The following is a 24,934-nucleotide window of genomic DNA, read 5'->3' as shown; positions in this document are numbered from 1 at the left end:
CTATTCTTTGAAACTCTGTATTCAAATGGGTATATCTTTCCTTTTCTCCTTTGTTTTTCGCTTCCCTTCTTTTCACAGATATTTGTAAGGCCTCCTCAGACAGCCATTTTGATTTTTTGCATTTCTTTTTCTTGGGGATGGTCTTGATTCCTGTCTCCTGTAGTGTCATGGACTTCCATCCATAGTTCATCATGCACTCTGTCTATCAGATCTAGTCCCTTAAATCTATTTTCACTTCCACTGTATAGTCATAAGGGATATGTGTCCAACTCTTTCCAACTCTATGGACTGTAGCCCTCCAGGCTCCTTGGTCCATGGGATTCTTCAGGCAAGAATGCTGGAGTGGGTTGCCATTTCATACTCCAGGAGATCTTCCCAACTTAGGGGCTGAACCCATATCTCTTATGCCTCCTGCATTGGCAAGGAGGCTTCTTTACCACTAGCATCATCTGGGACGCCCCTCATTTTTCTGTATAAGTTAACTGAAAAAATTAAGATGTAGCAGAATGTGTGATTCAGTGTCCTTAAAATCTTATTAAAACTTACAACTTTTGTTCAGGGTATATTTTGCCATCATTCTTGATACATAGTCATCATAGATAAAGTAACAAATTGTACAGAATTAAGTCTTAGATTTTCAGTATATATCAAAGCTACAATAAAAGTGATAGGTTATAAACTCACATAATTTATATTCTTAATTTAAAATTTTACATACTATAATGAAAAGTGAAATATATCTTAAAATTACAAAGACAGTATAAATACTCTGCCAGTAGGCAAAGATCCAATATGGAATGACTCCAAGGGACTGAATAGTCCAGATAATTACCTTAAATTAATGCAGAAATTTCTGTGCTCCTAAGTCTAGCTCTCCATGTTAGAGAATAAGTCTGTAATTCTGAATATATAATTTGATTTTTTAAAAACGAATAGAGTAGCACGATACTGTTTGCCTTTTTATAAAGGGAGAGTAATCAAGATACAATTAAAATGTCATCTCATTAGATATACAAAATGTAGCTGATCCAAATTTCTCATTTTAAAAATGCAAAAATGGTATAAACACCCTCCTCAACCCCCATTAAACCTCATACCACCAGGTAGTAAGTCTCATCTGTTCTTAAAGAAATTTCCATTTGCTAAATAGGTGATGGTACTGGATTTAAGAAGATGATTAGCGGGCCTGGAAAAGCAGTAGAAAACGCCTCATTCTTCTGCCAAGGCTATTTGGTCATGATCTGTCTGTGTGTGCTCATTCAGTCAGTCATGTCTTACTTTTGGCAGCCACATGGACTGTATCCCACCAAGCTTTTCTGTCCATGGAATATTCCAGACAAGAATACTGGAGTGGGTTGCCATTCCCTCCTCCAGGGGATCGTCCAGACCCAGGGATTGAACCCACATCTCCTGCATCTCCTGCTTTGGCAGGCAGATTCTTTACCACTGTGCCATCTGAAAAGCCCCCAGTCATGATCTGTATTACCCAGATATCCAGTCCTCTACTTTTAAAGGAATAAATGCTGCCCTAGCACCTTCTATCTCTTCCTGAATTTCTATACACATGTAATCATAAACTGTCACTTCACACACACACACACACACACACACACGACAGAAATAAAGGAGGGGGTGACAGCTGTTGGCTCTTGAGAATCATTAGGGAAAACTTTCCAGTTTGGGCTGAAGTAAAGCTGCTAGTGGACAGCAGACTAGAATTAATATTTTTCATGAAATCCAGAAGTGAGAAAAAATAAAAGAAAGCAAAAGACTAGTCTTTTTTGGAGCAGTGTTGAATAAATTATTTGTGTAGCACCCAAATGAGGATAGTATCCCAATGAAGGTGTGAAGAGATCCATGAAGTATCATAAACAGAAAAATTCATTTCATGGGGAAGAAAGCTATGTTCTCCAAATACCCTTATTTCACATTTTCAGATGCCTTCTACGGTTAATTGGAAACTAAGTGTTGATTTCTCTCAATCTCAAAATCATTTAGAAAGGTGCAACTTTTCTTGGGAACTTTATCCAAATCCAATCTCTGAAAAACATACTGATTTTAACTTTGCAAATGCCATTTTAATCCTCCCTCATGCCTTTGGACGTAAGTTTACACAGTCTTGGGGTTCCCTGGTGGCTCAGACAGTATCATTGCTCTTGACAGTTTCAGCTTTCCCCTGTGTATTCTATACACCCTGTGGTCCTTATTTTGGGTTCTCTGCTATGGTTTCAGCTCTACCAGCACCCACTCAGCTGTTTGCTATCCCAGCATGTCAGCCTTGAACCAACTAAGGCATTTCAACTTCTGAATTCACCAAGTGACAGAATGTTAATCTTAAAAATAATGATTTTTAAGGGTCATACCCTTGGAGATGAATGTTTGAAATTAGGATTATGCAGATTTTATATTCTGACTCCAAATATTCTAGAAGAATATTAATCACCTTACCAAAGATATGTTTTTTAAACTTTTGTTACCCCATCAAAGACATGTTTTCTGAATTATATACTTTCCTTGTTTACATTATTGTTCCCCTAGCTTTTTACTAAAATGTAGATATTAAGTTTGCTATCCTTCTCACTCTGGGCCTCAGTAGTAGAACCTACTGAGTTTAACGTAGTGATGGAGTGTGTGACCACCACAACTGGCTGTGTGCCAGGATAGTCAAGGAGCTTCCACTATCCTTAGAATATTACTCTATACCTCCTTGCTACCTAGTAGTATGAAAAGATTCATAAAGTACTGAAAAAGTATCTCATGCTCAAATAGGATAAAACTGGCTTAGCCAAAATAAGTGTGACTGCCATTTTACATCACTGTCCACAATAATATCTCTTGCAATTTCTTGCAGGACCTAGGACCTGACAAAACCAGTATCTATCCTCCTTCCTACAGGTAAAAGTCCTGTGGAAGACCTTACTTCAAATCCTGATTCTAATTTTCATTAGCTCTATGACCCCGGGCAATACCATAAAATACCCTTATGGCTCACATGAAAAGATGCTCAACATTACTCATTATCAGAGAAATGCAAATCAAAACCACTATGAAGTACCATTTCACACCAGTCAGAATGGCTGCGATCCAAAAGTCTACAAGCAATAAATGCTGGAGAGGGTGTGGAGAAAAGGGAACCCTCTTACACTGTTGGTGGGAATGCAAACTAGTACAGCCACTATGGAGAACAGTGTGGAGATTCCTTAAAAAACTGGAAATAGAACTGCCTTATGATCCAGCAATCCCGCTGCTGGGCATACACACTGAGGAAACCAGAAGGGAAAGAGACACGTGTACCCCAGTGTTCATCGCAGCACTGTTTATAATAGCCAGGACATGGAAGCAACCTAGATGTTCATCAGCAGATGAATGGATAAGAAAGCAGTGGTACATATACACAATGGAGTATTACTCAGCCATTAAAAAGAATTCATTTGAATCAGTTCTAATGAGGTGGATGAAACTGGAGCCTATTACACAGAGTGAAGTAAGCCAGAAAGAAAAACACCAATACAGTATACTAATGCATATATATGGAATTTAGAAAGATGGTAACAATAACCCTGCATATGAGACAGCAAAAGAGACACTGATGTATAGAACAGTCTTATGGACTCTGTGGGAGAGGGAGAGGGTGGGAAGATTTGGGAGAATGGCATTGAAACATGTATAATATCATGTATGAAACGAGTTGCCAGTCCAGGTTTGATGCACAATACTGGATGCTTGGGGCTGGTGCACTGGGATGACCCAGAGGGATGGTATGGGGAGGGAGGAAGGTTCAGGATGGGGAACACAGGTATACCTGTGGCGGATTCATTTCGATATTTGGCAAAACTAATACAATATTGTAAAGTTTAAAAATAAAATAAAATTTTAAAAAAGGGTTCTTTTTCATAACAAATGAGGAAATGTATGTAAAGGTGTTTGGAGGGGTGCCTAAGATACAGTAAGTGCCTGATATTGTAACTGAGAATCAGGTTCAATGATTCTATTCAGATTGTGTGTTCTCTTAATAGCATAAGCCCTGTGAGTATGTAGGTTTAGAGAAAACACAATGATAATGAGTGTCTTGTTAAATTGCCATGTTTTGGTACTCCCTAGAGCTGTAAAAGAGAAAAAGCACCCTTTCCCCCATTTTAATGAAAGATAAATTGCTGCCATATAATTATCTCAACTAGGCTAGAACTGATAAGCTGTATTTAATAAGTGATCCACTTTTTCCATTACCAAACTAACACTCAGCTTAATACCAATAACTTGATTTCACTAAATGTAAGTATGTCCTAATATGCACCTCCTTGTTCTGCAAATAAATTCATTTGCTTTTTCATTAACACAATTATGCTTGTTTTTCATGTCTACAATGAGCCAAACCAGCAGCATTTTATCATAATCTTCTTTCAAAGCATGATTATATGATTGCTTTAATTTTCATAATTTTCATCAATACCTGAATTTTCTAATGTTGTGTAACTCACAGACTGCAAAAAAAAATAAAAAGATAAAATGTTCAATTACTGGAAGTAATCTGCAAAGACAAAATTGAATTTTAACATTATTCAAAGCCAGAAAAAAACTATCAGAGTATCTAAGACAACAAGACAAAAAAATGACAAGTAGTAAACACTGCTCTTATGAACACAGAAAATGTGAAATCCTTGGGTTCTACTCATTTGGTTTTGGAAAGTCATATGACTGAATGCTTCAGTTTCCCCACTTGTGAACAATATCTCTTGGGACCTGGGCACCAGAAGTTCTATTTTACTGTGATTCAAAGGAGAAGAAAAATAGGAATGATGCTCAATCTCACTCAAAGACTTCTCCAAAGGATTATTTCATCTGTTTAAAAAAGTATTTCAAAAGACTAAAGATAAAGAATTTTGCTTGGGTAATTTCTTGTCATGTGCTGGAGGTTTTCCTTATATATTTATAGATGTTCTTAATGCCTATAATTGGGCTTCCCAGGTGGCACTAGTGGTAAAGAACTCACCTACCAATGCAGGAGATGCAATCCCTGGGTCGGGAAGGTCCCCTGGAGTTGGCATAGCAACCCACTCCAGTATTCTTGACTGGAGAATCCACATGGACAGAGGAGCCTGGTGGGCTAAGAGCTGGACACAACTGAAGTGACTTAGCACACATGCAATCACTATAATTACCAGATATGTCAAATTCAAGGATTAGCTAAACTTTCAAATCATAAGCAATACACTACAAGGTAAAACACTAAGGTAAAAATAAAATAGAATTATGCTTCTCTGTTCAAATTCCCTGAAGATTATCATAGTTAACAATGAAAATTACTACAGGACTGGAAAGAAAAAAAAAAAAACAGAAAAGAAACAGTTACTCTGCTTCTGAGAAAAGCTTAATCTTTGAGGACAACAAAACTCATGAGAATAACAATTTTCCAGAGAAAGATTTTTTCATTGAATGATCCATCAAACAAAACAGGTGGAAACTGCAGAACTCAATATTGGATGGTATGCATGGTAAGTTGCTTTAATTGTGTCCGACTCTGCGACCCCATGAACTGTAGCTCACAGGATATTGGATATTGGGTTTTAATCTAAGTTATTGTGTTTACTGAGCTCTTAAAAGAGCTAAAAGGAGAATTAGCAAAAATGTAGGGCTCTTCCACAGTATCTCAATAATAACTGAATATTGGGAGAAAGTCTTAAATTACAAATGTATTCAGTTTAGTCGCTCAGTCGTGTCCAACTCTTTTGGAACCCCGTGGACTGCCACATGCAGGCTTCCCTGTCCATTACCAACTCCCGGAGTTTACCCCAACTCATGTCCATTGAGTCGGTGATGTCATCCAACCTCTCATCCTCTGTTATCCCCTTCTCCTGCCTTCAAACTTTCCCAGCATCAGGGTCTTTTCCAATGAGTCAATTCTTTTCATCAGGTGGCCAAAGCATTAGAGTTTCAGCTTCAATATCAGTCCTTCCAATGAATATTCAGGACTGATTTCCTTTAGGATGGACTGGTTGGATCTCCTTGCAGTCCAAGAGACTCTCAAGAGTCTTCTCCAACAACACAGTTCAAAAGCATCAATTCTTTGGTGCTCAGCTTTCTTCACAGTCCAACTCTCACATCCATACATGACTGCTGGAAAAATCATAGCTTTGACTATATGGACCTTTGTTGGTAAAGTAATGTCTCTGCTTTTTAAAATGCTGTCTAGGTTGGTCATAACTTTTCTTCCAAGGAGCAAGTGTCCTTTAACTTCATGGCTGTAGTCACCAGCTGCAGTGATTTTGGAGCCCCCCAAAATAAAGTCTCTCACTGTTTCCATTGTTTCTCCATCTATTTGCCAATGAAGTGATGGGACCGAATGCCATGATCTTAGCTTTCTGAATGCTGAATTTTAACTTTTTCACTCTCCTCTTTCACTTTCATCAAGAGCCTCTTTAGTTCTTCTTCACTTTCTACCATAAGGGTGATTTCATCTGTGTATCTGGGTTTATTGGTATTTCTCCCAGCGATCTTGATTCCAGCTTGTGCTTCATCCAGCCTGGCAGTTCGCATGATGTACTTTGCATATAAGTTAAATAAGCAGGGTGAAAATATGCAGACTTGACGTACTACTTTCCTGATTTGGAACCAGTCTGTTGTTCCATGTTCAGTTCTAACTGTTGCAGTTCTTGACCTGCACACAGATTTCTCAGGGTCTTAGGAAGCATCACTACAAACAAAGCTCATGGAGGTGATGGAATTCCAGTTCAGCTATTTCAAATCCTAAAAGAAGATGCCATGAATTTGCTGCACTCAATATGCCAGCAAATTTGGTAAACTGAGCAGCAGCCACAGGACTGGAAAAGGTCAGTTTTCATTCCAATCCCAAAGAAAGGCAACGCCAAAGAATGTTCAAAGTACTGCACAGTTGGACTCATCTCACAGGCTAGCAAAGTAATGCTCAAAATTCACCAAGCCAGGCTTCAACAGTACATGAACCATGAACTTCCAGATGTTCAAGCTGGTTTTAGAAAAGGCAGAGGAACCAGAGATCAAATCGCCAACATCCACTGGATCATCAAAAAAGCAAGAGAGTTTCAGAAAAACATCTACTTTTGCTTTACTGACTACACCAAAGCCTTTGACTGTGTAGATCACAAATGTATTACCCTTCCATAAAATGTTGGCTTTTGGTCATCTTTGTATGTGTTTTCTCTGTGCTTATGATTAATTTTTCTCTAAATAAGAATTCTTTACATTTAAGATATACAGACAGAGAACTATATATCCCTCTGTGGACTGAGGTGTATCAAAAATAAACATAATCAGATGAAAAGACAAATGCCTTGTAGAGACAAGAGGGAATGGAAAGTATAGTTAAAATTGCATTAAATTTCAGTAATTAAGGTGTTTCAAGTTAGATTTTTTTCATTAACTGAAAATTTTCTAGTTATATAGCTACAAAGTTAGAACTTTACTAAAGGTAAAGATATGTAGACATTATTTAACATTCTAAGACTAGAAACATGAGTTTAGGTTTGAGAAGAACAAAGAGCATGGTACTATACATTTTCTGGGAAGGCTTTAATTTCTCAAATATACTGTAATGATGTAATCCAATAAAAATTTTTGCTGCAAACAATCCAGATAAAATCATAATTCAACAGAAAGAGATTTATTTCCTCATATTTTACATCATGTATGGCCTTGGAAAGTTTGATTCACTATATTTGCATGATCCAGATTCATGTGTGAGATTTAAATGGTCACCCATTTGAGATTCCTGTGGAAATATCAGTGGCATTCTAGGTAGAAGACTGTGGTTTTAACCTTCCCTTTATCCTAAATGTGTGACTCTTCACTTCCCTTGGCTATAATAGGAGAATATAATCTTCCTTATTTAGGTGAAAGAGAAAACGCTGTGAACTCAAAGTACACAAGACAGGATAATTTCTTTGATACAGACATTTCAATGAGAAATTCTCTTTGAACATTATCTCCTGACTTATCATGTGTGTTTGTCTGGAAAATCCCATGGACGGAGGAGCCTGGTAAGCTGCAGTCCATGGGGTCGCTAAGAGTCGGACACGACTGGGCGACTTGACTTTCACTTTTCACTTTCATGCATTGGAAAAGAAAATGGCAACCCACTCCAGTGTTCTTGCCTGGAGAATCCCAGGGACAGCGGAGCCTGGTGGGCTGCTGTCTATGGGGTCGCACAGAGTCGGACACGACTGAAGCGACTTAGCATAGAATAGCATAGCATAATAATAACATTGCCAGACTTCTCCTTAGCTCACTGATGAGAACTTTACTGGGGCTGATTTAAAGCTTTAGTGTGATTGGATGTCTCTCATTTAACTATGAAAGGTAGAAGCAGTACCTTACCCCTGCCCATGGTGCATGTTCAGTCCTGAGCTTATCTCATATCTAGTCCTGGCTATGTGATCAAACTCTCAGGGCCTCAGTTCATCCACTAATTTTATACATAATTGTCAATTATAATCATACTAGCTACTGGTAAACTAGGCAATTTTTAGAAACCATGATTAAGATGATTCATAATTTGTTTTCAAAGTTAAAGTCTTTGGTTCCAGAGAATCTGTCTCTGAAAACTGTTCATCTTTTCTACAGTTTTCTACAATTTTTTTCTCAGACTATAGTATCTGATAAATCAAATGTGTGACCAAAATACAATAGAATGACATTAAAAAATCTAGATACTCTCTCACAATATTTTACTTAGGAATTGAACTGCAATTACTTTTTTTTTTTTTGGTTTTAATTTTATTTTATTTTTAAACTTTACATAATTGTATTAGTTTTGCCAAACATCAAAATGAATCCACCACAGGTATACATGTGTCAAGCATCCAGTATCGTGCATCGAACCTGGACTGCAATTACTTCAATTACTTTTATCCCTCCAGAAGACACTGTAGTTACTTCTAAATAGGTCGGGGTTCAAAAAAACTGAATGCAGATCTTAAATGTGACAAACTTTCGGTGGGCAGCAGCAGTGCTGTCTAGAGTGAACATCACTAGTGTTCACAAGCAATGACTATCTGAACGCTTTCCAGGAAAACATGGGGCCCCTCTCAGAGTGCATATTTATAAAACTATTACTATCTGGTGATACTAATAGTAATTTTCTGGAGTGAATATATCACTTTAAAGTGTAAGTATTTATTCCGTTATTTGCCACCTTGCTAGATCTCATAACATCACAATTTTTTTTTTTTTTGTAAACTGATATTCTTCGTCTTATATTCTTGGATAAATATGCCATAGTAACTGATATCATATTGGAGAATTAAAAGAATTAATGAAGATTCTGAAAGTATTAACAACGGGGGTACAATCAACTGACAGAATTTGATTTGGATATTATCTAATCTGTGGAGGTATAAGCAATAAAAGATAGGTATAAATTTTAAGATAGGTAGCTGAACTTACCTACGCAGATGGTTCCATCATTAGTAATAAACTTGTCCTGGTTGTTGCTGGATCTGAAACCAGGTGCACACATACAGTAATAACTTCCCTGTGTGTTCGTACAGTTAGCATTTTCACCACAGGATTGCGTTAAATTTCCACACTCATTATCATCTGTGGACATATCAATTTAAAACATTATTCTTGTAGAATTGAGATGGATTCCTAATATTTTCCATCAGTTTTGGGGAATTTTCCCTGTTAAATAGTATAAGGTATGTGATATTATTTCTAAGAAAAGTTGATAATAAGAATTCACGTTACATACTTGATTATTCTTGTTTAAATGTAAAACCTTTGCAGTTACAAAGCAAGGTAGAAACTCTTACTGCAAAAGCACTAAACAGAGCTATTGAATTTTATTGGATTATTTTTCAAATGTTTACATATAATTTAAATATCACAATGTTAATAAATATCTTATTGGTGAACTTACAATACTCAGTCAATAATCAGTCACAATAATACTCACAATAATCAGTCAAAAGCATACCGTAAGATAAAAATGAAAAATCAGAGATTAGAAATTGATTTTTTAATCATTTATCATTTATTTTTGTCACTTACTCTCCAGAAGAATTTTGTGTTATCAGGTTTGTATCCCTTCATTTGTTAATATATCTATTTGTTATCATATGCATTGTGTGATATATGAAAGAGTATACAAACAGAAAAAAATAATATCATGATCCACAATCCTTATCCTTATACTCTTATAATGTAATTTATCAAAGAAGATACATAGGTTCATAAATCTTTTTTAAAAATTAGAAAGCAGATTCATATTACCTGTCTAATGAATGAAATAAAAAATAAATGGTTCTCAGAAGTAATTACGATTGGTTGGAGGAGACATTAGATCCCTTCGTGTGCTGAAATGTGCGTCCCAAAAAGATATACTCAAGTCCTAATCTCTAGTGTCTGTGAGTGTGACCTTACTGGGAAATAGGGCTTTTGCAGATATAATTAAGATGTTCAGTTCAGTTGAGTCGCTCAGTCGTGTCTTTGCGACCCCATGAACTGCAGCACACCAGGCCTCCCTGTCCATCACCAACTCCCAGAGTTCACTCAGACTCACTTATTTAACTTATATACAGAGTACATCATGAGAAACGCTGGGCTGCAAGAAGTTAAGATGAGGGCATACTAAATTAGGAGGGGCCCAAGAGTGGTGTCCTTATAATACATTATTACATAATATAATGGTGTCCTTAGAAAATTCAGAAATGGAGCCACGGAAGACAAGGCTATGTGAAAACAGTGGCAGAGACTGAAAGTAATGTTGATGCAAGCCAAGGAGTCCCAAGGACAGCTAACTAGAAGCTAGAAAGACATAAGCAAAGATTCTTCTCTAGGCCCTACAGAGAGTGTGGACCTTCCAACTCCAGGATTTCAGACTTCCTTCTAGAACTGCGAGAGAACAAACCTGTGTTGTTTCAAGTCACGGAGTTTGTGCTAATTTCTTACTGCAACCCTAGGGTACTAATAGACCCAAACTGGCTAATCTCCAAGACAGATAAATACTGATTAGACAGAGAGAAGCAAAGTAATTAAAAGGAAGGTAAAATCTGGGGCAAATATTCAAACATAAGGGTGACTGAGATGTTTCTGAAGGCTGAGGGAAGCCTAATCAGCGGGCCCAGGGAGAAGTCATAGGGGAACAGTTGTTTGAATTGAGTTTGGAGAATGTCTTGAATTTTTATTCTCCATTTTAATCAAACCAAGGTTAATCTGGGGGATTCCGGGTAACTCAGCTGGTAAAGAATCCACCTGCAATGCAGGAGACCCCAGTTCAATTCCTGGGTCGGGAAGATCCCCTGGAGAAGGGATAGGCTACCCACACCAATATTTTTGGGCTTCCCTGGTGGCTCAGACGGTAAAGAATCTGCTCACAATGCAGGAGACCTGAGTTCGATCCCTAGGGTGGGAAGATCCCCTGGAGGAGGACATGGCAGCCCACTCCAGTATTCTTGCCTGGAGAATCCCCGTGGACAGAGGAGCCTGGCAGTTACAGTCCATGGGGTTGCAAAGAGTCAGATTTGACTAAGCACAGCACAAGGTTATTTTTAAAGATTTATTTATATAACATTTAATTTATACACAGGTTATTGAACACATATATTGATAACTAAGAGTTGGAGGTTTTCCTAAATATTTCATAAATATTACTTCACTTGTTGTTTACATACATTCTAAGAAGCAGGTGCCATTATTACTCTCTTTAACTGATGAGGAAAATAAGCCATAGAGAAGAAATGTAACTTGTCAAGGTCACATAGCTATTTAGTTAGAGCCTAGTAGTTTGGTCCAATGCCTGTTCTCTTTGCTGTTGCATCCTGCCACCTCTGCAAGGATAATTTTACAAAGCAAATATATAAGGTAAGAATGTATCTGATGGATTATGGGTCTGTTTTGAGAGAGGAAAAGATACTGAGGTAGAGATTTCAGAAGAAAAATAGAAACTTTATTTGTAGTCTGTCTCTCACTTAAATTTTATTTCCATTTAGTCATTTTCAAACATTACAGATATAAGTACAGAAGTTACCATATGACAGACAACTAAATGTGAAGTCCTCTTTTTTTTCGTTTTCAAAAATTACTACTATGGTCATGGCAGGTAAGATTTGGAAATCCTATTTTTTTTTAAGATATTCAACCTATGAGGCTCTATTACACAATTTTATTTTATTATCTATATGTTTTATCACTTTGACTTAGTATATTAATAGGCCAACTGCTACAAATATATTCAAACATGTAATGATTCAACACAATAAAAGATTCTTTGCTGCTCTAGTCAGAAGCCAAAGTTAGTATTCAGGTTGATGGTGTAGCTTCTTGCATAATGGTTCAAGGACCCAGACTTGCTTCATCTAATGGCTCCACCACCCCCATCGGGCCTCCACATTGTCTGTATTTATCCTGGTGGGGAGCTGGGTTCAAATAGAGCATAAGAGAGTAATAAGCCACAACTATAAATGGCACCCATCACTTTTATCCACATTCTATTTACCAGAATTCATTCAAATGTCCACATCTAACCACAGGGAAGCTGATGGGTGTAGGCCAGCTGTGTGCCAGGAATAAGAAAGAAGACATTTTGAACAGCTAAAGTTCTCTGCCATACTTATTCTTTCACAAGTATGTGCTTGGTTGCTTCAGTCGTGTCCCTGCGACCCTATGGACTGTAGCCCGGTGCCTCCCTAGAGGCTCAGCGGTGAAGAATCCGTCTGCAGTGCAGGAGCCACAGGAGATGTGGGTTCCATCCCTGGGTCAGGAAGATCCCCTGGAGGAGGGCTCATATACATATACAACATGCCTATGAGGCAGGCATTATTGCTATTTTCAAATAAAAAAACCTAAAGTATAAAAAGCTAGATTAATGTGATCAATGGCACACAGATAAGTGGCAAATTTTGACTACAGCCTTAGGTATTCTGACTGTCAAAGAGATCTCACTCTTCTTAAGTACTATGCTATAAAAAGAGTTCATAATAGCTATTATTTATTGAGTGTTTGTTGTATGCTAGACACTGTGATAGGAAGATTACCATAAAATGGAAATACACTGTGACCACCTCAAAAGGTTGTTAAGAGATTACAAGGGGTTCATGAGCAGACAATGCTTACAGTGGTGCTTAGCATTAGTATGCAATATACAGGTATATTATTTTCTGTATACTGTTATTATTATTTAAGTTACTAGAAATATGATCCAGTTACACTCCACTTAAAATTCTTAACAGCTACTTGGCCTTTAATATGTAAAATAAGTCCTTCATAAGTGACCGAGACTTATCCCTTCTCATGAAGAAGTGAGCTTCCAAAGTCTGGAAATAAGTTTAAGTTGCTTATCCTTAGATATGTATAATAACAAATGTATTCTTAAAATATCTATAACAAAGATCTCAAAAAGTACAAATTCCATTAGTATATGGATAGAATATATCCACACTAAATACAAAGAATAAACATCAAAATTTGTTTCCTTATGACATTTTTACAAATTCCAATAATACAGTTCATGATAATTTATTGAAAAGCCACTGGGAAAAAAAAATAAAACCTATTTGTAATTTTATTACATGAAGATAACCACTCATTCCATTTTAAAGGTAATTCAGATTATGTAGACTCTCCACTTCTTTTGTATATGGCTTTATATAGTACTTTATTTTAAAGTTTTAATATTAACTTTATTTTGCTAAAAAATATTCCATGTTCTTAAAAGTCATTCAAAACATCAATCAAATGGTATCATTTCATTTTGACATAGGAAAAAAATACAATTTACTTATAATATATCTCTGAAATAGACTTTCAAATATTTGAGACCTGACCTTGACTGTTACCCATGAGGTTCCAAGCTCAACAAGTGAAACACCTTTATTGCTCCCAGAATAACCTTCAATTCAGGCCTATCTCACAGTGAACTGTAGGACCCTGTGTCAAATTCATTTCCTAGGCCTGAGGCAGGCCTGTCCCTACAACAAAAGTGGAAGGCTCTTTGCTCCAAACATAGGCCTGAATCTACTTTCCTCACAGGACCATTTCATTTGTGTATAACCAGTTAGTAAGAAAAACTCATCAGTCTATGAGAAGCAAGATCATTCTCTCCAAAGCCTAGAGCAAAGCTAGGCCAGGCCTCACACCTGGTATCTTCTTCACGTTAAGACTTCAGGCCTCTTTTCATTTCTCCATAGGCACCTCTCTGACATTTTGGGTTCAATTCCATTGTTTCCTCAAAAGTTCTAATTTTCAGTATGTGGTCTGATTTACTCTAAAGTGAGTAAAAAGCTCGAGTACCAAGAGAAGACTTTTGAGCTCCCCTTAGAAGCTTCCCTGGTGTCTCAGACGATAAAGCATCTGCCTCCAATGCAGGAGACCTGGGTTTGATCCCTGGTTTGGGAAGATCCTTTGGAGAAAGAAATGGCAACCCACTTCAGTACTCTTGCCTGGAAAATCCCATGGACGAAGGAAGCTGGTAGGCTACAGGGGTCACAGAGAGTTGGACACGACTGACTGACTTCTCTTTCTTTCTTTCTTTACAGGCCAACAACTTGGAGACGTGTAAATACAAAGATTGAGTTCTCAGAAGCTTTGTTAGGCCAGGCAGGTGGGTGACTTAAGTCTGACTCCACCAGGAGCCAGACAATAGAAGGAAGTGTGGCTTATGATACAGGGAAGCACACAAATCTAAAGGATTTAAAATTTCAAAAATTTGAAAATCATATTTAAAATTTTTTTCAGATTTAGCATTTGGCTAGGCATTTGTCACCCCTAAATTAAAGCATATAAACGTTGAGGGAGTTAAGTAAATTTGCTGAAAATATGATAATAAAGTAAGAGAAATAGAAAGGCCATCATATAAAATGTTGAAGAGTTCATACTTTATTAACATGTATTAATTATTAATTTGTCTATTCTGTATACAGATGTACTGTATAACTTTAGATGACTATATGCACACATATACTCAGAAAGCAAACATTTATGTCTATATATTCATTCAAAATAAATTAGACTAGTTTATTAAAATTACCTGAGAGCATGTCACAAATTGACACAGAAGTATCTAAATCAAGATGAAGAAAACTACTTCATACACATTGGATTTGACTCAATCATTCAGTTACTCAAATATTTATGGAACTTCCCAGTTCCCAAATGTGAATATGTCCACATTGGGAAATAAGTAAAAATTAATCAAAAAGTCAGGATCTGTGCCCTGCTGTCAGAGTTCACATTCTAAAGCAAGTTAACACAGAAGCATGTAATTGAGTTCTTATTAAAAGTTTCAATTTTTATCTCAAAATTTGACTCCTTTCACAGCATACTGGGAGAAGTTTATATTAACTTTAAAAGGAATTGTGCTCTCGGATCAGTTATTGGTAATATAGAAAATGATGAAGATTGCATCCCTTGTGGTCTATAGCTGCAAAAATGATATGCAAAAATACAGAGGAAAAGAATTCACTAGATCTGAGTTATTGGTCAGAATCCAAGAAAACCAGCCATTTTATACCACCTGATTGTTTCTGAAAACAAATTAGTGTACCAATATATCATTTGATTTCAATTTATTTTCAAGTTTTGGGTAACACATTAACCAGAAGAAAAAAACCAAGCAAAATAAAAAACAAAGATTCACACTGACTTTTGTGTTTCTCCCTACTATGTAGTCTTGAGCACTTGACCTCTTAGCTTTCTTATCAAGAATTTGGAAATAAAAACATTTTCTAATCTATCTCCCAATCTTCTGGGCTGGATATATGATATAGGCGAATTCCCTAAATGGTCTGATTCCAATCTTGTTCCTTGAAATACCACTTATCTGAAAGTAACCTCTTCTCTTCCCCCAAGAGAGTGGAGATGGGCAAAAAATTATCTTTGTGAAGTACTATATAAATTTGAATTATTTAAATAGCTTTAAACTTCCAGTGTCTAACATAACAAAAATTAAGTTTCAAGGAGAAAATTTATTTGAATGAGTATAAGAAAATATATGACTGTTTCTTTTGTGCTCTTATCTCCATTGTTTATATCAATATATCAGTTTAGTCACTCTCTGTGATGTTATATTTAATTCCTTGTAGGATTATAGAATAAATATTTAGGATTTCACTTGAAAAATTCATTTTAATACCATTAAAGAGAAGACACATTATTTAAAAATGATTAAAAAATGTTAATAAGGAGAAATATTTGGCATTCTTTCAGCAGAAATTCTTACTGGCTCCCGTTTAACACAGCAAGCTGAGCACTACAAGAACAAAGACACACACCTAACATATAACAACAGGATCCATGGCTGCTGGAGAAGACAGACAAAACCTCAAATTATTAGCATGTGTTGTATATAACAAATAAACAAGGTATTTAGCCATATACTGGTAACTCAGAGAAGCAATGGTTTCCTTAGCAAGTTTTTAGGATAAAAGGGGGAAGGTTATTCTCAGAGGAGGTTTAGAAAAGGAAGAGATGATTAAGCCAAGCATTGAAGTATAAGAATTAACACAAATGAAATGGGCTCCAACAATCCATTCAGCACAAGGGAAGAACTCACCCAAATGCCTGAAGCCTGCAGGAAGAGAACAACTATTAGGCTGCCCAGGTGGCTCAGTGTTTAAAAATCTATTTACCAATTCAAGAGAATCAAGAAACGTGGGTTCAATCCCTGGTTTGGGAAGATTCCCTGGAGAAGGAAATGGCAACCCACTCCTGTATTTTTGCCTAGGAAATCCCATGGACAGAGGAGCCTGGCAGGCTACAATCCATGGGGTTGCAAAAGGGTTGAATAGCGAATAAACAACATATTGTGGAACACTGGGTAGGATGGTAGAGACTGTAGGGCAAGATTCTATGCAGATATGTATGGTCTAAAGTGGGAAAATGCTTGCTAAACATTTTGGACTAAATTCAGTGGGTAAAGGATGAGCATCAGCAGATTTTATGTAGAAAAATCTGATTTGATCTCAAAACAATTTTTGAAACATAAGGAAAATGAGGTAAGACCCAGGTAAATCTGCTAAAACACTGTAAGACATGAAAAACTAAACATAGTCAAGAAGAAATTAGTAAAGTGGTTAGATCAGATATGTTTAAGTGTTAAAAGTCAGTCATCTGGGGATGGAAAGGAAAGTGGGTAGGATTCAACTAGATTAGGCATAAACTGGAAACTGTCATCTGGATGACTACCATCTGATCTTCATACTCTTTTTTTTACTTATGTGACTTCAAAATTTTTCACAGTAAAATAATTTTAAATTATTAGTGTGGCTTGGAGACTAACTGGATATGAGTTAGTTGGACAGAGGAAGCAAGGATGATCCACGGGTTCTGATTTGGAGGGATTTGCTGGGTATATTGATTCACGAGGACAGAGAGAAGCATAGGAGGAGAAGCTTTGTGGCTAAGAGCGAGTTCATTTTTGGACGGGGAGACTTGTTTAATCACAAGCTGGAGCTCAAGACTCCCTACTTCTCTTCCAAAGGATGGGTCAGAACCAGGAGCCTGGCAATTATTAGGCTCCAGTACTCTTGTCTGGTAAATCCCACAGATAGAGGAGCCTGGTAGGCTGCAGTCCATGGGGTCGCTAAGAGTTGGACACGACTGAGCAACTTCACTTTCACTTTTCAGTTTCATGTATTGGAGAAGGAAATGGCAACCCACTCCAGTGTTCTTCCCTGAGAAACCCAGGGACGGGGGAGCCTGGTGGGCTGCCGTCTGTGGGGTCGCACAGAGTCCGACACGACTGAAGCGACTTAGCAGCAGCAGCAGCAGCAGCAGTGCAGGGAGCAAGCTTGCTGTCTCCTTTGCTCTCATCTCTAGATGGATCCTTTCTCCTGACTCCTGCTTTGATCTCAGCAGTTTGAACGAATTCTGCCTTGGCATTATCACACTCCCTTGTTTTCCTTTTTTCTTTCTTCCGTTGTTTTTTGTTGTTGTTGTTGTTGCTGTGTTTTTGTATGATTCTACTTACTTGTGTTTGCTTCCTTAGGATGTGAGAGTAGGTAAAAAGGACCAAAGGAGTCCCTTAAACTGTGTTTGGTCTCAAGGTTGACCAGAAAATTCCCTGGGGTTCCACATGATTCAGTCCAGCCTATCAGAAAACTACCAGGGCTTTAACATAATGCATAACCATCAACCACAGGTTAGTTGAGTGCTAACTAAGCTTCCCAAAAACATATGCCAGAAATATCTCCTCTCAATATGTTTTTGGGAAGCTTACTTAGCACTCAACTAACCTATGGTTGATGGCTAGTTACTTGTTTATTGTGGACTTATATTAAAAACTAGGTCAGCATGATTTGTACCTCATAATCTGAAAGAAGAGAGAAAATATTTTTCAAGTATTCTGCTAGATGGCTCATTTAAGTTTATTTAATCATTATAATAACACGATTGATATGATCCTCATTTTACTTACTAGAAAATTAAAGCTGAGATGGGTTAAATCATGGTAGTTTAGAGAATCTGCTGTACATGGTTTTTATATTAATATTTAAGATTGCCTGACTCTAAAAACCAAGCTATATCTTTGTATTGTAGGGTGAGGTGTATTTTGTAAAGTGTTCTTCTAAACAAGTCATAGTAGTGGGTATCTAATTCTCTAAATTCAAGAGTGATACATTTAGGAATGACACATTTTGGGCAACAACCATATAATTATATTACTTCTGTATAATAAAGTAGAATTTTACTGGTTTTGTAAGTCACTGGCATTCCAGAATGTGAACAAGATTTTAGTTTATATTCCATTTTTCAATCAACTGACCATAGGTGCGGTAATTTAGAAAGAGAAAATATTCCCCTTTCTTTTTCTAGCACTTGAAATATTATTGGCTGGGCTCAAATTGATTATAACAACTTGAAAGCCAGAGAACTTTTAACAGCAGCATCCCTCTTACACACATTTTCCCTCTGGACACGATTGCCAGGATTGCTCCGTAAATTTGAACACTAAAATGACTATAACCATTATGTGATTTCTTGTGAAACAGGCCCTCTAAGTCAAAGGTGGAGCAATGCAGAAGCTTCCCGCCCCCCCCCTGCCCTATTTCTCCCCAAGGCAGCCTACTGGGCTCATTTGTTTTCAGTAACACTGGTAATTCTCTTCTCATATCTAGCACTCTCTAATGAACTTAGAAAAATCTTCCTTACGAGTCCCCTCAATTACAGACTTCCTACAGTTTATCTTTTTCTGGGGAATATGAAGGTAAACATATAGTTATGAGGTAAGGGGGAGGAAAAGGTCAGCAGAAGAGAAAGAAAAAAAAGCAGAGCTGCAATGAAACTAGAATGAGTTCAGTCAGTCAAGAAAAGTAACGGAGCTATTGTTTTCACACTGGAACTGTCATTACCAACCGTTCTACAAGACAAGGAAAGGTATCAAAGGAGAGATGTGGAATTATACCTTTTTCCCCCTCTGGGAATTTCTTCTGTGCCTGAATCTTTAAGTGCAGCCCAGACTACACATATGATATACACATAAACCACCCCTCCACATAAACATACTGACATTTGCAGAATAATTAAGAAGACAGAGAAAAAAAATAAATTCAATAGTGAAGATATACTTTAGTACATTACTTCCTACATTACCACTGTTGACTATAAAACACACAGTATAAAATGTACATTTCCCATAGCCATAGAGTTAGTTAGTCTGATTTAGTAAAATAAAAGTGAGATACATCAAATGCAAAATATGAGAATTTATCATGGTAAAGACAGAAGAATTACACAAAAATAAAGGGTTCATGATGGGTATTTAATATTAAAAACAAATTTTTAGTAGAAATGTGTTTGTTAAATTGTTTGAAGCAAGAAGTATCGTTTGAAAATTTTCTGAAAGGAAAAGTGTGCCTTTGACTATGGATCAGATTTTGCAAATGCTATATAAACCAGAAAAGAAAGATATGTAGGAGGGTCTCTGTCGCTCTTTTTTGCATTTACTTATTTTCTGAGGGAAAGAACTTAAGAAAATATTCTAATTTTATACTACTGTCATCTTTTCTGTCCCCTCTTTCTCAGAATTGTTAAAACACACATTTTAGAACAAACAAGCAAAACCGAGTATAATAAAAATATGCAAATAGGAGAAAAACAAACCATTTTATTTCTCTAGACACTGGAAACCACTTCTCTTGTTCATTTGATACAAATGGTGGGATGAAAATCCTCATACATGTATTTTAAATTATAAATCAATTATTCTGAAGTTTTTTCATTTCACTCTATCAATTCTAATAGTAAAAATGAATGATACTCACATATAGTCCTTCTGGTGCTGTTGTGATGGTTATGAAACACTTTTAAAGAAAACAGCTTTATTGATTTTTGTTTCTAATCATTAAATAATATATATTCAAGGGGAAAATCAAATCCATGACAGAAAAATCATGCAAACTTGAAACTGAGTCCCCTGAAAACTGAGTTTCCCTGCAGAGTTTGTAATAAATCTCTCTATCCCCCTTCTCTATAACACTGTCTTGTTCTGCTCCTGTTCTCCTTAGGATTGACAAGTATAAAAGAAAAGAGGGAATGTGAACCAAGAAGGACTGTGCAGGGGCCTTTTTAGGTACAGTAGCCCTCAGTATCCCTGTTTCTTTTTGTAGAGAAAAGGTTTTAGTCTCCTAGTTCTTCCCCAAGTTCTAAGGAGCAGATTCAAGTACTTACTGATGCAACAATAAGTCATAGGACTTAGTTCCTCCAGAACGGACATAGATAATAACCTGAATCCTATCTTTGAGTGGTTCTGCAGAAACTAAGACCTTCTACCCATCAGAAGATGGTGATTGCCTGCTGACCACAGAACACAGACCCAGACTGGTTCTGACCAAACGGCTGGTGATTAAGATTTCTGAAACATCACCCTGCTGCCTCACCACCAACCAACCAGAAGAAGGTTCATGAGCTGAGCACGCATCCCTGCTCTCCTTGGTTGGTGCCCTTCAATAAATGCTGTACTTTCTTTCACCGTAAGTCAGTAGATTGGCTTTGCTGCACTTTAGGTAAGCAGATCTAAGTTTGGTTCAGTAACAAGCTCTTGGTTGCTAAAGAATTTACCAGTTTACAAAGAAAAACAATTAGAATAGTATCAGAATCTTGCTAACATAATTGAGAGACTGTAAAGTACTATGTGTAAGTCACTGAGATAAAATGACTGTGAGACCAGTTCTGTAATTCTCTAACCAGACAAATAAATCTGAAAACATTTGTAAAAACATGGATTCAAAGAGTAGGTCACCCACACATTCTGTGAAGAAAGCATTCAAGATACCTCCTGAATCAAATAATAATGAATTTAGAAGACAGATGTCAACAAGGGAAAATGAGATGGAGGTGTAACAATGTTGTAGACAATAAATTCTGCAATATATAAATTCAAATGAATGATTATTATGATTATGAATGTGTAATATAAAAGATAATAAGGATTCTTATAAAAATTTACTGAAAGAAAACCTAATAAATAGCCTGGATATAGTGGGTTCATAGAGTACATATTACTTTTGTCAGATTGAGGACAGTACAATACCAAGTAAAACACCCTGTAAAAAGGAAGTTTTGTTACCTGATTTTGGTAAAGTGCAAAAATGTGAGTTTGATTGTGAGTAAGAACAGGAAATGGACTGAAAACTTACAACTGAATTTTCAAAAAAGAAAAAGTAAACTGATTAAATAAAAATTAAAAGAATGAATGAAACTATAAGTAAAAATAGCTAATAGAAATAATTTTGATGACATAAAAATATCAATCAAAAACATCAACTGTTATGCTAAGTGGAAAAGACTAATATTTCCCCATTAAAAGATACAGCTTGTTAGTTTCCAGATGAAATCCAGGTCTACTCTGCTAATAACAAACACACAGTTTAAAGCAAACTTAAATCGGAGGAAAACAGGGATGGTACTTTTAATACGCAAAATACCCACATTACTAACGGTCTAATTTAATTCTTAATGAAACCTTGTTTCCTTAATTTTAAGACATCATACATTTTATAACACTTCATTGATGTAATAAAATATTTTGGGGAAAAATTATATCTGATATACACTTACTGAAAGTTCAGAGTTCATTTATCACACAGATACACAGACCTCTGTCATAAAATTGGCTCTAATCCTTTTTAACATTATATTCTAATATAATTTGTAGTTACCTTTGGAATCCAACAGTACATATGTTATGATAATGTGATGCTTTCCTTAGCTTGTGATCATAAACTTGATCTCTGTATTTACTGCATTAACATGTGGCAGAAGTTATTAAGATACAAAAGCTGTCAAGAGGTCTGTCTGCTTTTTCTTTTTAGCTAAAGTAGGTTTTTTTTTTGTTTCTTGTTTCAGTGCATTGAATAGCACTGAAAATTACATAACTTCTCAGCACTCAGCTTTGGTCTCTGACAGACAAGACTCCCCATGCCTGAGAAATATTTGTTCCTGATCCCCGTGTTGGTTATATCAGCTTTCCCAAGCCTTGTTTATTTTACTACTGATTGCTAAAGATATGACTGTTACTATCTGAGCAAGAAATGGCAACAGACTTGAAATTTATTTCCCTATCAACTAGTTCATCTTGATGTCAAATTAACAATGAAAAATAGTATTTGTCTAAATTTCAAGTCTATCTTACCTTTTAATTTGGGCGAAGGCTCATTTTTCAAAATTCTCAATCTAATATACTTTTTCCTTATTTTTCAATTCTTTCATGCGAAATTAGGTTTCCTTATTATTATTTTTCATAATATATAATATAAAATAGTATTGCTGACAACAGTGAATTAAATCAGTTATCAACAGCATTAAATGCTAACAAAATTTTTTAATTAAAATTATCCAAAGTTTTAGAAAACAAAACAAATAAAAACCAAAAACATAAATAATCCATAAGACAGAAGAAATCAGAAAGTTTAAGAAAAATTTTGTAGCTTTTTCATAGTGGAAATGAGTACATAATTCACAAAAGAAACTTAAAATATATGATTGCAAATAAATATTTATCCATACCAATATATAAAGAAACTCAAAATAGCAAATGCAAGGTCAATTACCATCTATAAAATGTGCAAGATATCTAAAAAAATTGTTACCTTTTTTATTAAACTTAGAGATTTGTTGTTATTTTGTGATCAATAAACAGTCCTTAGTCATTGGTTATGACATTATCCCAAACTATATTCCTTATCTGTTACTAATAAAGTTTTGTAACCAGGACTGGGGCATAGGGCGGAAAAAGCAAAGACACATGAACATCTTCCATGACATCGTACTCCAATCCTGCCTCCACTCGCACTTTAGGATACATTTTTATCTTGGGGAAAATGTCAGAACAGTCTTTGGATTGGTTGGCAATCTGGTATCACGACTTTTTTTTAAATCACAATTTACTGAAGTAATGGAATTCAACTTGTACTTCCTTTGATCTTATTGGTCTGAAGTCATTTTGCATTACTTGAATACTTCAACTTTTAAATTTCCCATAACTGTAAATGAGAAAATAGAGGAATTTACGAGAATGCTGAACCAGAGCTGGTGTTACAGGAGCACTGACATATTCTGCTAATGGAAATATATTCAGTGATAAATCAAGAGCCTGAAGAATGGCCAAATTTTTGCCCCAAGAATTTTTTTTGTAGGTGTTTATTCAAAGGTTCAAAGATACGGCTAAAGTTAGTTCAAGAATGTTCACTGAAGACATATAATGGTAAGAATAAGCAAGCACCTAAATGTCAATGCAGGAGACATGAGTTCAATCCCTGGGTCGGGAAAATTCCCTGGAGAAGGAAATGGCACCCCATTTCAGTATTCTTGCCTGGGAAATCCCATGGACAGAGAAGCCTCGCAGGCTATCGTCCATGGGGTCATAAAAGAGCCAGCTACAACTTAGCAACTAAACAGCAACAACAACAACAACAAAATACCCATCACAAATCTTTTGAATTATCTGATAATTTACAACCATTCAAAATAGTGTTTGAAGAATACTGGCTACCTTTAGATAACATTCATAGTTTAGTAAGTGAACCATCCTGAAAAACACAATGATGAATCCTAACTTTGCTTACTAATAAGTTGAAATATCTCTGATATTTTTTAAGAAAGATGCTTACCTGGAGGCATATCCTTATATGAATTATTTCACTGAAATAAAGATGTGGCATTTTTTTTTAAAAAGTATCTGCTTGTACCATGATTTTTTCCAAAACTTTACAAAAGTTATTCAGATTTTTTTAAAACTATACCTGTGCCCATGAGCACTTTATGATTTTACATATTATATGTTGTAAATAATATCTAGAGTTTAAAATTATCACACAAATGCCATAATAAATATTTAAATCAGGTTCCTGGAAACCATAAACCTTTGGAACAGACCATAAATCTGACAATGATACCTTGCTACTGAAACATCAATTATTGCCCTGACATCCTTATTGAGTGATCTAACATATTTGCCTCTATCCCAGACCATATAGATTGAAAAGCCAACTATGAATGGGGTGCAGAGTTAAATTTTGAGATTGTCATAACTCTTCTACTTATTATATTCTTCTTAAGTTTTGCAACTTTTTTTTCTTTTTTTACAGTCACCTATCCATGACTAGATATATTTATAAACATAGCAAAACAACTTTTAATTAAAAAACAATTTACCCTTCTCATTTACTGTGATTTGATATTTTCAATTCTGTATTATTTCAGTATGTTTTACAAAGCTGGTCATGATCCACTCTATTGATTTTGTGGCCCTTTAACTATATAAACTACAGTCTGATAAGCACAGATGGCTCAAGTCACTTGATTCTGTTTAGTGTAAGTTCCACATTTCATGACACCATGTACTGATGACTGTATGCCAAAGGCCAAGCAATGTTTTTTACTGGCAGTCACAACAACCCTGGAGCCAGGCTGGGGCTGCAGATATAGCCTTTATATGGCACCACTGTATATATGCCCTTGATATGGT

General features: G+C 36.1%; 1 protein-coding gene across 4 annotated transcripts in view; it reads right to left on the bottom strand.

Annotated features, from left to right (window-relative positions):
* Positions 1-24,934, bottom strand: part of ADGRL4 (adhesion G protein-coupled receptor L4) — a 140,774-nt gene that overhangs the window by 55,588 nt on the left and 60,252 nt on the right. For 2 of the 4 annotated variants that reach the window (XM_061411482.1, XM_061411485.1), the window contains exons 3-4: positions 9,418-9,570; positions 4,995-5,111 (exon numbers count right to left, since the gene is read on the bottom strand). The exons of 1 other annotated variant lie outside the window; for it this stretch is intronic. In XM_061411482.1, coding sequence (XP_061267466.1) covers positions 4,995-5,111; positions 9,418-9,570 — 270 coding nt within the window. The remainder of the gene's footprint in view (positions 1-4,994; positions 5,112-9,417; positions 9,571-24,934) is intronic. One more of the 4 variants, XM_061411484.1, reaches the window with a different exon arrangement.

The sequence above is a fragment of the Bos javanicus genome, chromosome 3 (genome assembly GCF_032452875.1).
Source record: "Bos javanicus breed banteng chromosome 3, ARS-OSU_banteng_1.0, whole genome shotgun sequence".
NCBI classification, from domain to species: domain Eukaryota; kingdom Metazoa; phylum Chordata; class Mammalia; order Artiodactyla; family Bovidae; genus Bos; species Bos javanicus.
Note: the sequence above shows the minus strand (reverse complement) of the source record. Positions and strands in the feature narration are given on the sequence as shown.